This window comes from Nerophis ophidion, linkage group LG23, assembly GCF_033978795.1.
Source record: "Nerophis ophidion isolate RoL-2023_Sa linkage group LG23, RoL_Noph_v1.0, whole genome shotgun sequence".
NCBI lineage: Eukaryota > Metazoa > Chordata > Actinopteri > Syngnathiformes > Syngnathidae > Nerophis > Nerophis ophidion.
Genome location: NC_084633.1, coordinates 19,909,436 through 19,926,935, shown reverse-complemented (window position 1 = coordinate 19,926,935; position 17,500 = coordinate 19,909,436). Strand labels below are relative to the sequence as shown.

At 45.2% G+C, this 17,500-nt stretch overlaps 1 protein-coding gene across 3 annotated transcripts in view; it reads right to left on the bottom strand.

Annotated features, from left to right (window-relative positions):
• The window catches only part of LOC133541635 (retinoic acid-induced protein 1), a 349,449-nt gene that overhangs the window by 23,902 nt on the left and 308,047 nt on the right, over positions 1-17,500 (bottom strand). For all 3 annotated transcript variants that reach the window (XM_061885152.1, XM_061885151.1, XM_061885150.1), the window contains exons 2-4: positions 11,608-17,500; positions 11,388-11,481; positions 8,548-8,597 (exon numbers count right to left, since the gene is read on the bottom strand). The exon at positions 11,608-17,500 is cut by the window's right edge and continues 411 nt beyond it. In XM_061885152.1, the coding sequence (XP_061741136.1) occupies positions 8,548-8,597; positions 11,388-11,481; positions 11,608-17,500 (6,037 nt within the window). The remainder of the gene's footprint in view (positions 1-8,547; positions 8,598-11,387; positions 11,482-11,607) is intronic.

Below are 17,500 nucleotides of genomic sequence, written 5' to 3'. Positions count from 1 at the left end.
CAGTTACCTTGAGACTTCCAAAAAATGCGGCAACTACTGTCAATGTTTACTTTATAATGCCCACATATGCGGTCCTCTCCAAGGTTTCTCATAGTCATCATCATTGTGAGTTTTTCCTTGCCCTTATATGGGCTCTGTACCGAGGATGTTGTTGTGGTTTGTGCAGCCCTTAGAGACACTTGTGATTTAGGGTGTATATAAATAAACATTGATTGATTGACTTTAGTATGCACATAAATCAATAACAAAAAAATGCTGACTTTGGAGCAATGTTCACGGACTATAGTATTTGGCTCTCTATTAGATGCAATGGTTTTCTGTATTGGGACCATGATTTATGTCCTAACTTGTTCACACCTCCTCATATGGAAGCTGCTTTTCCTTCTTGAAGTCTCAAGAAGGGTAGAAATACAAGAACACACACACACACTCTTATATCAGTTACCTTGAGACTTCCAAAAAATGCGGCAACTACTGTCAATGTTTACTTTATGTTGCCCACATATGCGGTCCTCTCCAAGGTTTCTCATAGTCATCATTGTCACTGGGTGTGAGTTTTTCCTTGCCCTTATATGGGCTCTGTACCGAGGATGTTGTTGTGGTTTGTGCAGCCCTTTGAGACACTTGTGATTTAGGGCTATATAAATAAACATTGATTGATTGACTTTAGTATGCACATAAATCAATAACAAAAAAATGCTGACTTTGGAGCAATGTTCACGGACTCTAGTATTTGGCTCTCTATTAGATGCAATGGTTTTCTGTATTGGGACCATGATTTATGTCCTAACTTGTTCACACCTCCTCATATGGAAGCTACTTTTCCTTCTTGATGTCTCAAGAAGGGTAGAAACACAAGAAGACACACACACAGGCGTGCACACAACCTTGCATCCTTCCAGTGATGACAGCTCTGCTAACAACAAACTCTCCTTTCTTGCCCTCCCTTCTCACTCCCTCCTTCCTCGCCTTCAGCTCAGACGTGGGAGTGGAGGTGATGGGGTGGGGGAAGGTGCAGAGGGGAGATAAGGGAGGGATGCATGAAGGCAGCAGCATGACTGAATATGGAAAAAAAAAAAAGGGGGAAACGGCGTATGGAGGGGAGTGCAACCAGCAGGGGGGATGTCGGGTTTGCGAGGAAGCAAAAAAAAAGAAGGGGAGTGAGGAGAAACAACATGATGCAGCGAGGGTGGGCGGGTGGGGTGTTTTGATCAGCAGCCAGCGTTTCATCACTGTCAGTCTGCGCGGGGTAGAGCAGGAACGGGAAGAGGGAGGGAGGGAATGGATGGATGCGGGGAGGCCATTGCTGCCTGAATGCACCGATGCTCCCCGCTGAATGTCAGCATCTCGCCCGTCCCGTTTGACCTTCCTCTCTCACGCCGCAGTGTGGGCGCTCCGCCGGTAGAGAGCGTCTTTTTCAAAGAAACCTCCCCGCCGGGTTCATAATGAGACCCCGCTTCTATCACCACACTGGTGCCTACATGGACGTCAGGGCCAGCAAAGACCTTCTCTGCTGGCCCTGACGTCACCACAAATCATGATCATACAAACCCCGTTTCCATATGAGTTGGGAAATGGTGTTAGATGTAAATATAAACGGAATACAATGATTTGCAAATCCTTTTCAAGCCATATTCAGTTGAATATGCTACAAAGACAACATATTTGATGTTCAAACTCATAAACAGTATTGTTTTTTTGCAAATAATAATTATTAACTTAGAATTTCATGGCTGCATTACGTGCCAAAGTAGTTGGGAAAGGGCATGTTCACCTTTGTGTTACATCACTTTTCTTTTAACAACACTCAATAAACGTTTGGGAACTGTTTTATGTAGCGCTTCAGTCCTTCAACAGTCCGGGGTCTCCGCTGTCGTATTTTATGCTTCATAATGCGCCACACATTTTCCATGGGAGACAGGTCTGGACTGCAGGCGGGGCAGGAAAGTACCCGCAGTCTTTTTTTACGAAGCCACGCTGTTGTAACACGTGCTGAATGTGGCTTGGCATTGTCTTGCTGAAATAAGCAGGGGCGTCCATGAAAAAGACAGCGCTTAGATGGCAGCATATGTTTTTCCAAAACCTGTATGTACCTTTCAGCATTAATGGTGCCTTCACAGATGTGTAAGTTACCCATGCCTTGGGCACTAATGCACCCCCATACCATCACAGATGCTGGCTTTTCAACTTTGCGTCGATAACAGTCTGGATGGTTCGCTTCCCCTTTGGTCCGGATGACACAATGTCGAATATTTCCAAAAACAATTTGAAATGTGGACTCGTCAGGCCAAAAAACACTTTTCCACTTTGCATCAGTCCATCTTAGATGATCTAGGGCCCAGAGAAGCCGGCGCCGTTTCTGGATGTTGTTGATAAATGGCTTTCGCTTTGCATAGTAGAGCTTTAACTTGCACTTACAGATGTAGCGACAAACTGTATTTACTGACAGTGGTTTTCTGAAGTGTTCCTGAGCCCATGTGGTGATATCCTTTAGAGATTGATGTTGGTTTTTGATACAGGGCCGTCTGAGGGATCGAAGGTCACGGTCATTCAATGTTGGTTTCCGGCCATGCCGCTTACGTGGAGTGATTTCTCCAGATTCTCTGAACCTTTTGATGATATTATGGATCGTAGATGTTGAAATCCCTAAATTTCTTGCAATTGTACTTTAAAAAAAGATTGTTCGTAAACTGTTTGACTATTTGTTCACACAGTTGTGGACAAAGGGGTGTACCTCGCCCCATCCTTTCTTGTGAAAGACTGAGCATTTTTCGGGAAGCTGTTTTTATACCCAATCATGGCACCCACCTGTTCCCAATTAGCCTGCACACCTGTGGGATGTTCCAAATAAGTGTTTAATGAGCATTCCTCAACTTTATCAGTATTTATTGCCACCTTTCCCAACTTCTTTGTCACGTGTTGCTGGCATCAAATTCTAAAGTTCATGATTATTTGCAAAAAAAAAAAAGGTTTATCAGTTTGAACATGAAATATGTTGTCTTTGTAGCATATTCAACTGAATATGGGTTGAAAAGGATTTGCAAATCATTGTATTCTGTTTATATTTACATCTAACACAATTTCCCAACTCATATGGAAACGGGGTTTGTAATTTACTTTCCCTAAATATCTAAAAGTGTTCATATTCTCTTCATGTCATATTATGCTCTTTCCACTAAGTTAGTATCCAATCAGAATCCAGCTAGTCTATGTTGCCATGCTGTACCAAATCTGCCCAGGGGGCCTTTAGAATCAACAATCGCTGAACGGGCAAATACGGTTGATAGATAATGGGCACGGCCAATCAGATAACGAGTTGTCGTCAGTGAGGCCTTCTAGCGGGCTTCATGCTGTGATTGGGTACTCATTTGGGGCGGTCCCAACTGAGTATCCAATCACAAGGTACGAAAACAGGAAGTGCTATAGAAAACCTGTCGGTACTCACAAAGTAACATACTGAGGAGGCATTTTCAAGAAGGATAACAAATTGAGCTTTTTGGCCACAATACCCAGCAATATGTTTGGAGGAGAAAAGGTGAGGCCTTTAATCCCAGGAACACAATTCCTACCGTCAAGCATGGTGGTGGTAGTATTATGCTGTGTGCCTGTTTTGCTGCCAATGGAACTGGTGCTTTACAGAGAGTAAATGGGACAATGAAAAAGGAGGATTACCTCCAAATTCTTCAGGACAACCTAAAATCATCAACCCATAGGTTGGGTCTTGGGCGCAGTTGGGTGTTCCAACAGGACAATGACCTCAAACACGTCAAAAGTGGTAAAGGAAAAATCAGGCTACAATTAAGGTTTTAGAAGGGCTTTCCCAAAGTCCTGACTTAAACGTGTGGACAATGCTGAAGAAACAAGTCCATGTCAGAAAACCAACAGATTTTAGCTGAACTGCACCAATTTTGTCAAGACGAGTGGTCTAAATTCAAGCAGAAGCGTGAGGATGGCTACCAAAAGCGCCTTATTGCAGTGAAACTTGCCAAGGGACATGTAAGCAAATATTAACATTGCTGTATGTATACTTTTGACCCTCACATTTTCAGTAGACACATAATAAATTCATAAAAGAACCAAAATTCATGAATGCTTTTTTTTTGCGACCAACAAGTATGTGCTCCAATCACAAAGCTGACTCTATGTTTTCTTCCCGGCCCAATGTTCTAATTTGTCAGCGAGAAGGTCATCAGAAAGCTGCTCCTTTTAAATCTCGGACATGGGCACAGGTTCGCAGGCCATGGGTGAAGTGCTGGTTGTCCTAAGTCGGGACCCAAGGTGGACCACTCATCTGTGCTTTGGTTGGGGACGTCTCTGTGCTGCTGACCTGTCTCCACTCAACATGATCTCCTGCTGGCCCCACTATGGACTGGACTCTCACTAAAGTGTTCGATCCACTATGGACTGGACTCTCATTATTTTGTTAGATCCACTATGGACTGGACTCTCACTTTTATGTTGGATCCACTATGGACTGGACTCTCACACTATTATGTTAGATCCACTATGGACTGGACTCTCACTATTATGTTAGATCCACTATGGACTGGACTCTCACTATTATGTTAGATCCACTATGGACTGGATTCCCGCACTATTATGCTAGATTCACTATGGACTGGACTCTCACTATTATGTTAGATCCACTATGGACTGGACTCTCACTTTTATGTTAGATCGACTATGGACTGGACTCTCACTCTTATGTTAGATCCACTATGGACTGGACTCCCACACTATTATGTTAGATCCACTATGGACTGGACTCTCACTTTTATGTTAGATCCACTATGGACTGGACTCCCACACTATTATGTTAAATCCACTATGGACTGGACTCTCACACTATTATGTTAGATCCACTATGGACTGGACTCTCACTATTATGTTAGATCCACTATGGACTGGACTCTCACACTATTATGTTTGATCCACTATGGACTGGACTCTCACTATTATGTTAGATCCACTATGGACTGGACTCTCACACTATTATGTTAGATCCACTATGGACTGGACTCTCACACTATTATGTTAGATCCACTATGGACTGGACTCTCACACTATTATGTTAGATCCACTATGGACTGGACTCTCACACTAATATGTTAAATCCACTATGGACTGGACTCTCACACTTTTATGTTAGATCCACTATGGACTGGACTTTCACACTATTATGTTAGATCCACTATGGACTGGACTCTCACTATTATGTTAGAACCACTATGGACTGGACTCTCACTATTATGTTAGATCCACTATAGACTGGACTCTCACACTATTATGTTAGATCCACTATGGACTGGACCCTCACACTATTATGTTAGATCCACTATGGACTGGACCCTCACACTATTATGTTAGATCCACTATGGACTGGACTCTCACACTATTATGTTAGATCCACTATGGACTGGACTCTCACACTATTATGTTAGATCCACTATGGACTGGACTCTCACTATTATGTTAGATCCACTATAGACTGGACTCTCACACTATTATGTTAGATCCACTATGGACTGGACCCTCACACTATTATGTTAGATCCACTATGGACTGGACCCTCACACTATTATGTTAGATCCACTATGGACTGGACTCTCACACTATTATGTTAGATCCACTATGGACTGGACTCTCACACTATTATGTTAGATCCACTATGGACTGGACTCTCACTATTATGTTAGATCCACTATGGACTGGACTCTAACTATTATGTTAGATCCACTATGGACTGGACTCTCACACTATTATGTTAGATCCACTATGGACTGGACTCTCACTATTATGTTAGATCCACTATGGACTGGACTCTAACTATTATGTTAGATCCACTATGGACTGGACTCTCACACTATTATGTTAGAACCACTATGGACTGGACTCTCACTATTATGTTAGATCCACTATGGACTGGACCCTCACACTATTATGTTAGATCCACTATGGACTGGACTCTCACACTATTATGTTAGATCCACTATGGACTGGACCCTCACACTATTATGTTAGATCCACTATGGACTGGACCCTCACACTATTATGTTAGATCCACTATGGACTGGACCCTCACACTATTATGTTAGATCCACTATGGACTGGACTCTCACACTATTATGTTAGATCCACTATGGACTGGACTCTCACTATTATGTTAGATCCACTATGGACTGGACCCTCACACTATTATGTTAGATCCACTATGGACTGGACTCTCACTATTATGTTAGATCCACTATGGACTGGACTCTCACACTATTATGTTAGAACCACTATGGACTGGACTCTCACTATTATGTTAGATCCACTATGGACTGGACCCTCACACTATTATGTTAGATCCACTATGGACTGGACTCTCACACTATTATGTTAGATCCACTATGGACTGGACCCTCACACTATTATGTTAGATCCACTATGGACTGGACCCTCACACTATTATGTTAGATCCACTATGGACTGGACTCTCACACTATTATGTTAGATCCACTATGGACTGGACTCTCACACTAATATGTTAAATCCACTATGGCCTGGACTCTCACACTTTTATGTTAGATCCACTATGGACTGGACTTTCACACTATTATGTTAGATCCACTATGGACTGGACTCTCACTATTATGTTAGAACCACTATGGACTGGACTCTCACTATTATGTTAGATCCACTATAGACTGGACTCTCACAATATTATGTTAGATCCACGATGGACTGGACCCTCACACTATTATGTTAGATCCACTATGGACTGGACCCTCACACTATTATGTTAGATCCACTATGGACTGGACTCTCACACTATTATGTTAGATCCACTATGGACTGGACTCTCACTATTATGTTAGATCCACTATGGACTGGACTCTCACTATTATATTAGATCCACTATGGACTGGACTCTCACTATTATGTTAGATCCACTATGGACTGGACTCTCACAATATTATGTTAGATCCACTATGGACTGGACTCTCACACTATTATGTTAGATCCACTATGGGCTGGACTCTCACACTATTATGTTAGATCCACTATGGGCTGGACTCTCACACTATTATGTTAGATCCACTATGGACTGGACTCTCACACTATTATGTTAGATCCACTATGGACTGGACTCTCACACTATTATGTTAGATCCACTATGGACTGGACCCTCACACTATTATGTTAGATCCACTATGGACTGGACTCTCACTATTATGTTAGATCCACTATGGACTGGACTCTCACACTATTATGTTAGAACCACTATGGACTGGACTCTCACTATTATGTTAGATCCACTATGGACTGGACCCTCACACTATTATGTTAGATCCACTATGGACTGGACTCTCACACTATTATGTTAGATCCACTATGGACTGGACCCTCACACTATTATGTTAGATCCACTATGGACTGGACCCTCACACTATTATGTTAGATCCACTATGGACTGGACTCTCACACTATTATGTTAGATTCACTATGGACTGGACTCTCACACTAATATGTTAAATCCACTATGGCCTGGACTCTCACACTTTTATGTTAGATCCACTATGGACTGGACTTTCACACTATTATGTTAGATCCACTATGGACTGGACTCTCACTATTATGTTAGAACCACTATGGACTGGACTCTCACTATTATGTTAGATCCACTATAGACTGGACTCTCACAATATTATGTTAGATCCACTATGGACTGGACCCTCACACTATTATGTTAGATCCACTATGGACTGGACCCTCACACTATTATGTTAGATCCACTATGGACTGGACCCTCACACTATTATGTTAGATCCACTATGGACTGGACTCTCACACTATTATGTTAGATCCACTATGGACTGGACTCTCACTATTATGTTAGATCCACTATGGACTGGACTCTCACTATTATATTAGATCCACTATGGACTGGACTCTCACTATTATGTTAGATCCACTATGGACTGGACTCTCACAATATTATGTTAGATCCACTATGGACTGGACTCTCACACTATTATGTTAGATCCACTATGGACTGGACTCTCACACTATTATGTTAGATCCACTATGGGCTGGACTCTCACTATTATGTTAGATCCACTATGGACTGAACTCTCACTATTATGTTAGATCCACTATGGACTGGACTCTCACTATTATGTTAGATCCACTATGGACTGGACTCTCACTATTATGTTAGATCCACTATGGACTGGACTCTCACTATTATATTAGATCCACTATGGACTGGACTCTCACTATTATGTTAGATCCACTATGGACTGGACTCTCACACTATTATACTAGATCCACTAGACGTCCATTGCACCGGTAAACCCAGGGGAGGGGTCCCCACATCCGTGGTCCCCTCCAAGGCTTCTTATTGTCCCATTGGGTTGAGTTTTTCCTTGCCCTGATGTGGGATCTGAGCCGAGGATGTCGTTGTGGCTTGTGCAGCCCTTTGAGACACTCGTGATTTAGGGCTATATAAGTAAACATTGATTTATCCATTGATTTAGTGGTTTGCATTCATGTGCTTCTTACCTCATGTTTGGGACATTTGATGGAGAAGTCGTCTTCATGGAATGTGCAACCTGCGAAAGAGAGAAAACTACATGATTGTTGGTATCAAATATTGAATACTGGACAACAATTGAAAGGAGCCAGATGAGGTGGTTCGGGCATCTGGTCAGGATGCCACCCGAACGCCTCCCTAGGGAGGTGTTTAGGGCACGTCCAACCGGTAGGAGGCCACGGGGAAGACCCAGGACACGTTGGGAAGACTATGTCTCCCGGCTGGCCTGGGAACGCCTCGGGATCCCCCGGGAAGAGCTAGACGAAGTGGCTGGGGAGAGGGAAGTCTGGGCTTCCCTGCTTAGAGGCCTACTGAAATGAGATGTTCTTATTTAAACGGGGATAGCAGCTCCATTCTATGTGTCATACTTCATCATTTTGCAATATTGCCATATTTTTGCTGAAAAGGATTTAGTAGAGAACATCCACGATAAAGTTCGCAACTTTTGGTCGCTAATAAAAAAGCCTTGCCTGTACCGGAAGTAGCAGACGGTGTGCGCGTGACGTCACGGGTTGTGGAGCTCCTCACATCTGAACATTGTTTACAATCATGGCCACCAGCAGCGAGAGCGATTCAGACCGAGAAAGCGATGATTTCCCCATTAATTTGAGCGAGGATGAAAGATTTGTGAATGAGGAAAGTTAGAGTGAAGGACTTGAAAGAAAAAAAAGACGAGGGCAGTGGGAGCGATTCAGATGTTATTAGACACATTTAGTAGGATAATAAGGGGCGGCATGGCGTAGTGGGTAGAGCAGCCGTGCCAAAAACCTGAGGGTTGCAGGTTCGCTCCCCGCCTCTTGACATCCAAATCGCTGCCGTTGTGTCCTTGGGCAGGACACTTCACCCTTTGCCCCCGGCGCCGCTCACACTGGTAAATGAATGATGAATGAATGATTGGTGGTGGTCGGAGAGGCCGTAGGTGGAAACTGGCAGCCACGCTTCCATCAGTCTACCCCAGGGCAGCTGTGGCTACAGATGTAGCTTACCACCACCAGGTGTGAATGAATGATGGGTTGCCACTTCTCTGTGAGCGCTTTGAGTATCTAACAATAGAAAAGCGCGATATAAATCTAATCTATTATTATTATTATAATTCTGAAAAATCCGTTATCTGCTTATTGTGTTACTAGTTTTTTAGTGAGATTATATGGTCTTACCTGTACAACCTGAAAGTCGGAGGGGTGTGGCCCCGGGTGTGGTGACTGCCAGTGTCTCTAGTGGGAGAAGATAAGAGAGTCCGCAGCTGCAGGAGGACGCAAGCTCTCTGCTCATGTCTACAGTAAGAGCCGACTTATTACCACCATTTTCTCACCGAAACCTGCCGGTTGACATGTGGTAGGGAGCCATGTTCGCTTGACCGCTCTGTTCCATAGTTAAGCTTCACCGTCATCTTTCGGGAATGTAAACAAGGAAACAAGGAAACACCGGCTGTGTTTGTGTTGCTAAAAACGGCCGCAATACACCGCTTCCCACCTACATCTTTCTTCTTTGACGTCTCCATTATTAATTGAACAAATTGCAAAAGACTCAACAACACAGATATCCAGAATACTGCGTAATTATGCGATTAAAGCAGACGACTTATAGCTGTACAACCTGAAAGTCGGAGGGGTGTGGCCCCGGGTGTGGTGACTGCCAGTGTCTCTAGTGGGAGGAGATAAGAGAGTCCGCAGCTGCAGGAGGACGCAAGCTCTCTGCTCATGTCTACAGTAAGAGCCGACTTACTACCACCATTTTCTCACCGAAACCTGCCGGTTGACATGTGGTAGGGAGCCATGTTCGCTTGACCGCTCTGTTTCATAGTTAACCTTCACCGTTATCTTTCGGGAATGTAAACAAGGAAACAAGGAAACACCGGCTGTGTTTGTGTTGCTAAAGACGGCCGCAATACACCGCTTCCCACCTACATCTTTCTTCTTTGACGTCTCCATTATTAATTGAACAAATTGCAAAAGACTCAACAACACAGATGTCCAGTATACTGTGTAATTATGCGATTAAAGCAGACGACTTATAGCTGTACAACCTGAAAGTCGGAGGGGTGTGGCCCCGGGTGTGGTGACTGCCAGTGTCTCTAGTGGGAGGAGATAAGAGAGTCCGCAGCTGCAGGAGGACTCAAGCTCTCTGCTCATGTCTACAGTAAGAGCCGACTTATTACCACCATTTTCTCACCGACCCCTGCCGGTTGACATGTGGTAGGGAACCATGTTCGCTTGACCGCTCTGTTCCATAGTTAAGCTTCACCGTCATCTTTCGGGGATTTTAAACAAGGAAACACCGGCTGTGTTTGTGTTGCTAAAAACGGCCGCAATACACCGCTTCCCACCTACATCTTTCGTCTTTGACGTCTCCATTATTAATTGAACAAATTGCAAAAGACTCAGCAACACAGATGTCCAGAATACTGTGTAATTATGCGATTAAAGCAGACGACTTATAGCTGGGATCGGTGCTTGACCAAAATGTACGCTACAATCCGTGACATCATGCGCACGCGTCATCATACCGCGACGTTTTCAGCAGGACAATTTGCGCGGAATTTAAAATTGCAATTTAGTAAACTAAAGCGGCCGTATTGGCATGTGTTGCGATGTTAATATTTCATCATTGATATATAAACTATCAGACTGCATAGTAGTGGCTTTCAGTAGGCCTTTAAGTGGCCGTCCCCACGACCCGACCTCGGATGGATGGATGGATGGATGGACAACAATTGGAGCAACACACAAGTCGACAACAACAAATTGTTATGGACCGTATGGATCCACCAAAGCTCTATGGAATAAAGCACTGTTGTGTCCTATAGTACCTGTCTCTCTGGCGCAGGCATAGTGGTATTTACGAGAGCAGCTCCTCCAACAGCAACTGAGGGACGCCCCTGCAGTCTGGCACTTGTAGCAGTTCTGAGGTTCATCAGACGGACATAATTGCCGTGACAGACCGAGGGCATATAAAAACAGGAGGATACAAGTTTCAAAGTTAGCGGCAATACCTCAAAAAAGTTACTTTCGTGTTATTTGCTTTCCTACCGTTAGTGTAGAGTTATTGGCAGCCTCCTTGAGTCCGTATAACCTCCCAGACACCATAATCACCCCCTTGGTCCAGATAGCACAGTTTTCATGCGCCCAGTGCTCCCGTGCCTCTGCTTCCTGTTGAAGCCTTTGGAACGAGCCCTCTTGAACGTTGGAAAGGCCAGCCTGGAGCTGATTCATCCTCCTTAGCCTCTCTCTGAGTGTTATTCTTCGAGGAACGCCCTCCCGACATTTTCCGTCTCTTTTTCCGGCTCGTCGGTACGGCCAGTGACGATGCCTGTTGCTACTACTTTCTCGTGGGGGTTCCTCTGTGTCGCCTTCTTTCTCTTCGGTCTGTGAGGAAGAGCCCGGTTCTTCACTAGCGCTGACTTCTTCAGGGTTCTCTGGAGTTTTCTTGACGGGTTCTTTGGTCAACGTTTTCCGAGGAACTTCATCTTCTGAGTAATACGGGCCACACAAGTCGCCCAGATCTCGGTAGTTTGCAGGCTTTCCACACAGGCAGCATGTGAGATGCCTACCACTAAGATATGTGTTGACCGAGGGTCCTTGCAGCATGGCAGCTGTGTGCGGCGATATCTTTGCAACTGTGTAGGGATTCCTCATTCGGAGAATCCCCTTTTTTCGACGCCTCTGAAAAACCTGCGCCTCTTCAGGCTTGTTGACTATGGCACACCAAGAGGAAAAGTCTCTGGAGTTGTTGATCCGCACGTAAGGACAGAAAGACATAGGGTGTTGCTGAATTGGCCTGTTCCGGACCCTCTTCACAAAAATAGCTTCACTCTGTGTCTCTGATATCGTCACCACTGGACTTGGTAGAGATTCATTGTCCTTTGCTTCACACTTTCCGACTTCGTTCTCATGTTGTCCCTTTTCCTCTTTTTGAGCCTGTTCACACCCGGCAGCCCTGACCACCGCCTCAATGACCTCCAAAGCATCCTTCATTCCAGGTTTTGGGCCAGGCTTTTTGTAGACTTTCACCGGCTTGTCAGAAATCTTCTCAGATGGGGCTTTTCCCCGCTTCTGATTAGCTGGATTTTTAGATGGCTTTCTCCCTCTTCTGGATTTCTGAACGACATCTGTGCTGCCAATGTCGGGGCATTCTTTGATATCATTTGGACTAAATGGCAAGGCGGACTCTGAGCATGCTATCACCTCCTCTACTGGCTCCTCTACAGTTTCAACTTTGATCTCCTTGGCTGGCTTGGTATCTTCTGGTGGAAGCGGACCTTTTTGCTTCCTCTTTTGCTTTAGGTGCATCTCGTGGTTGTTTTTGATGGCTTTCTGCTTGGCAAGTCTTGGGGTGGTGATTATTAGGTTGTCTGCTTCCAAAGCAACAACCGAAGCGTCTCTACTTTCCACCATTGCCCATCGCTTCCTTTTGGGTGACTTGGTCTTGGATACATCTGCAGATAGAAGTGCTTGTGCCTGCTGGGTCCATTCTTCTCGACGGCCGAGATCTACTTGAGCCTCCATTTGGCTTCTGATATCCGGCACTGTCCCTTGTTTATGGTTCTCTTGTATCGTCTCATTACAAGTAATACCCTCCTCAACTACTGTGTCTCTCAACTTGTCTGCTAATGATGCATCTTGACTCATTTCCTGCTTCTCAGTCTCTTGATTGACCTCTTTTTTCTGGACCCCTTCTAGAAGTTTCAGGGGTTCTTGTCCGCTTTTCTCCTCCCTTTCCATCATTTCAGTCCCATTAACAGGAAAGCAGGTCTCCCCCTCTTTAAAACTCTGGAACGCCAATTCCTTTGTTGTTGCCTCGTCAATGAGATTGATTTCGATCTGTGAAGCTTGGAGGTATTTCTTTGAGCTAGGCGATGTGATTTTCTGCACCATCGCCTCATATTTCTGTCCTCGGCCTTTCCGTGGAGGTAGAACTTTTGTTTTAGTTGGGCATTGTGGAGCCACTACAGGCACGTCATTAGTATCAGCTTCATTTACGTTAGGGGGAGTGTCTTTGGGTGGGTGGTGCACCTCGGATTCCTTAGTTTGTGGTCTTCTCTTTTTTGGGGGTCCTTGAATATCCCCCTCTTTAAGTGTGGAGACAACTTGTTCCACCAGTGCCGTTTGAAGTTGCATTTGTTTTGGTTTAGGCTTTGGACCCCTTTTCTTCTTTTCAGCTATAGTTGAAATGTCCATGGGTGACTGACATTTTGTAATTTCTTCTTTATTTTCACACAGAACTGATTGGGTGTGTTCTTCTGGAGTTGGACCTATCTTTCTGACAATATCTGGAGTTTGTTGCACACTTAAACATTCCCCTCGTTTCAGACAAATATCGACTGTTTCAATTTCTGTTACCACTGGGGTTAGACTTTTTTTGTCTATGATTTTTTCCTTTTCTTTCAATGATTTTGTCTGTAAGGGCTTCCTTGACCTCAAGATCATGTTCTTGTTTTCATTTTCTTGTGCTTTAATGTAATTTGGTGGATTTTCTTCCTGGTGTATTTGTAATACAGTAGCCTTGATGTTTTTCTTTCCCCTGACTTGTGGTTCTTTTAAATGATGACTTATATCTTCCTGTTGTAACAGCTTTGCTTTAGAAATTGAACCTTTGGGACAACCAGTGGGGGCTTTGATGGATATGTTTTCAGCAGGTGGCAAAACTTCTGCAGACTTGAGTACAGGCTTCGGTCCTGGTTTCGGACACGGTTTAGAAACAGGTTTGGGGCCAGGTTTCGATCCAAGCTTTAAACCAGGCTTTGGCCCTGGTTTTCGTTTCCCTGTAGTCTCTGGTGGATCTGTCGTGCATTGCACGGCCTTTGGTCCTGGTTTAGGTCCTGGTTTTGGCCCAGGCTTGGGACTAGGTTTAGGACCTGGTTTGGATCCATTTTTTTGTTCTGGTTTGGGCCCAGGTTTTGGGCTTGCTTTCCTCTTCAATTGAGCTCCTACTTTGGATGGTAGGTCAGCCGCATTGAATGATCGTGTACACATTCTGGAAGTAAAACCTTCAGGTAGCATTTTGGGTGTCTGGCTCACTATTGATTCCTGATGGGTGAGGTCTGTTTGATCTGAGAATAACACAGTTTTGCTGGGAAGCCTGCAGGGTTTCTGCAAAGCCAAAGGGTCTTCTTCTTTTTCATCATCTCTTTCCAAGTTTAGCTGCCGACTGATTGCCGCAGCTGAATGCATCATTCTCCTTCTCCCCCTTGCATGCTTACGTCCAAATGCCCTCGGTTGAGCAGATGGGGCCATGGGCTCTGGTTTGGCAAATGGGGTCACGGCGCTGGAACAGCTGATGCCCGGCTCCATGTCCTCATCCCCTTTCTTCGGAGAAGGTGGTGTGTCTGCCCAGGAAGGGGCTGAGGGAAGTATTGACTTTCCTGGCAGCTGAGGAGAGTCTGGCTCCAGCACTTTGGCGTCACTGTGATCAATGTGATCCCTGGACTGAGCTGGAGTTGCTGTTGTTTTATCGTTGAGGGCGGAGAAGACTGGCATAGCAGATTGGGGCTGCGGAGCTGTGTCACCGATGGCTGACTCTCTTGAAGAAGCACTCGGGGCTGCTGTCGCTACATTTGGATGAGCAGGTACTCCTGCAAGCTCGTTGTCGCTATGGAGCTTAGCCCTTTGATTCTCCTTCCTGTTGCAAAGGTCGGCCGAAGGTTTCTCAAACCCTTGTCTATTATTCATGTGCTCACAAGTCGAAGACGGGCTAATGTCATCCTCCTCCTCCAGTTCCTTTGTCACTTTATCAGATAGAGCGGGTGACCGAGGCTGTTGCATTTGTTCCTCTAACTCTTTTTCTTGTTCATCTGCTTCCGCCTCTCGTTCATCTTCCTCAATCAATTCTCTGCTCTCTGTCATGTTGGATGTTTTCTTTTCCAAGGCCTCAATTTGAGGGACGTCTGAGCTATCCTCCTTTTTAGTGGAGTATTGATCCTGTTCAAGGTCACTGGAAGGGATACACGGTAATGTTTTCAAGGAACTCTCAGAAGCAACTGAAGATTCTGATTTGTATGCGTCTTCTTTCATTTCTTGGCCAAAATTGTGGCTGGAATCTGAGCAAGCGGCTGGAGACTGCTCAAGTAAATCCGGGTCATATTTTCTCTGGATGTTTTCGTACAAAGTATCCCCATAGCAAAAGTCCTTTTCTTCCCCACTTTTGTCTACTTCGCTGTAGTGGAATTGGTCATCATCTGACAACTTCTCGTCTTTCTCTATAGTATTGGCTTCATCAACATCTCTTTCATAATCAGTTGTTTGTTCTTTAGTCTCTGCATCTGCTGACTTCTCTGTCCAGGCAGATTCCTCAAAGTTTTCCTTAACAGGCTCATTGATATGCTGTACATCTAAAGATGAGTCATTGTCATGTTTCATTGGACTGGATATAGTAACGCTTATTGGAGACCTCTCATCGCCAACACTCTTCCCTGGAGTAGCATCTCCCCCTTGCACCAACTGACATCGAATCGGGTCAGGAGTAAAGTTGTGCAAACCTGAGTCTCCAGACCTTGTGGACACATCATCTGGAGATGTCATAGAACAGGAAGAGATTGTGTCCACATTAAGATGGGTGCTAGTAGGCTGAGCTGGACTCCTGCCCTGGCTGCCATGGTAGTAGGCCCTGTCCAATGGCTCATCACTACTGCTGGAGTAACCTCCCTCATGTAGTTCCATAGGTATTGGCTGATGCTGTACAGTAGAGTAGAGGTCCTGCATAGGGCCGCCACCTACAACACTTTCTGGGTATGAACTTTTGTACTCCTCGCCCTTTTTGGACGATGCTGCGCTTCCAGAACTGCTGTTGCTTCCTCCACTATTTCGCTTAGTGGCTTTCTTGTTGGCCACCAGTGCCTCTGAGAGCAGAAGCTGTTGGACATTGTTGGATATGTTTTCTACCTGAGATGTGAGGGCATTCAGGCTCCACAGGCTCGGGTTTGAAAGCAACTTCTCTGAGAAGCGCTCCTTCATGGTAGGTCCCTGCAATGTGTTTGTGAAGCTGTGGGAGCTGGTGTGGGAAACATTGGGTGAAGGGTGCGAGCGAGGAGGCAACAACATAGCAGTGGAACCACCTTGCTCTTGCATGCTCGTTGAAGAGGAAGATGATGATGAGGCCGCCCCCGGGGTCATCGGTGGTTGTCCGTACTGGAATGACTCTGGATTGGTCATTAATGGTGAAGGGGTGGAGCTGTAGGAAGGGGAACGTCCTACTGAGCGTGCAGGAGAGTGGCTTGAGGAGGGGCTACATGTCTGATAATACTGTTCTGGGGACCTTACAGAGAGTTCTGAAAGGCAATAATTTTGTTGTGGTTGGCTGAAGTGTTGGTATTTTGGGTGCGTTTCCTGGGGGTTGCTCAAAGGTTGTATCGGGGGCTGTTGCTCATACCCTCTTGACTGCTGGTAGTTGTAACTGTTCTGAGATGTCCTGTAGGCTGCTTGCTTCATGTTACTGTGACTGCTTATTTGTCTAGCATATTGGGAGGTTGGGGGTATGGCATAACCTTTAAAACAATGGGGCATGGGGCTACACTTTTCTATGTAAGATGAAGGTGAGGGCGAAGGTTGGGGGTAGTGCAGGTGACCTTGCGGGTACATTAACGAAGAGGGGGAAGGGTTTGTCGTGTGTGGCTGGTGATGGGGGCTGGAATAAGATGGGTTGGAGGGCTGGTGACATTGGGCCTGGGAGTGGCCAAGCAATGTCTGGTCCATGTACTGTGAAGAGTTAGGGGCTGAGGGACCGCCAGTTTCCATCCGCCCAACCATCTCTTGCTCGTACTGTGTCATCTGAGCCGTCTCCTCCCATTTCTGCTGGAGTTGGCCCCCGCTTATATATTGAGCTGAGTAGGCTCCAGTGCCCATGTGGTTACTGTAGTTTCCATGACTTTGGAGACTAGAATTTGGAGGATGAATTTTGCTTCCTCTGAAAGGTTTCTTTATTTGTAAG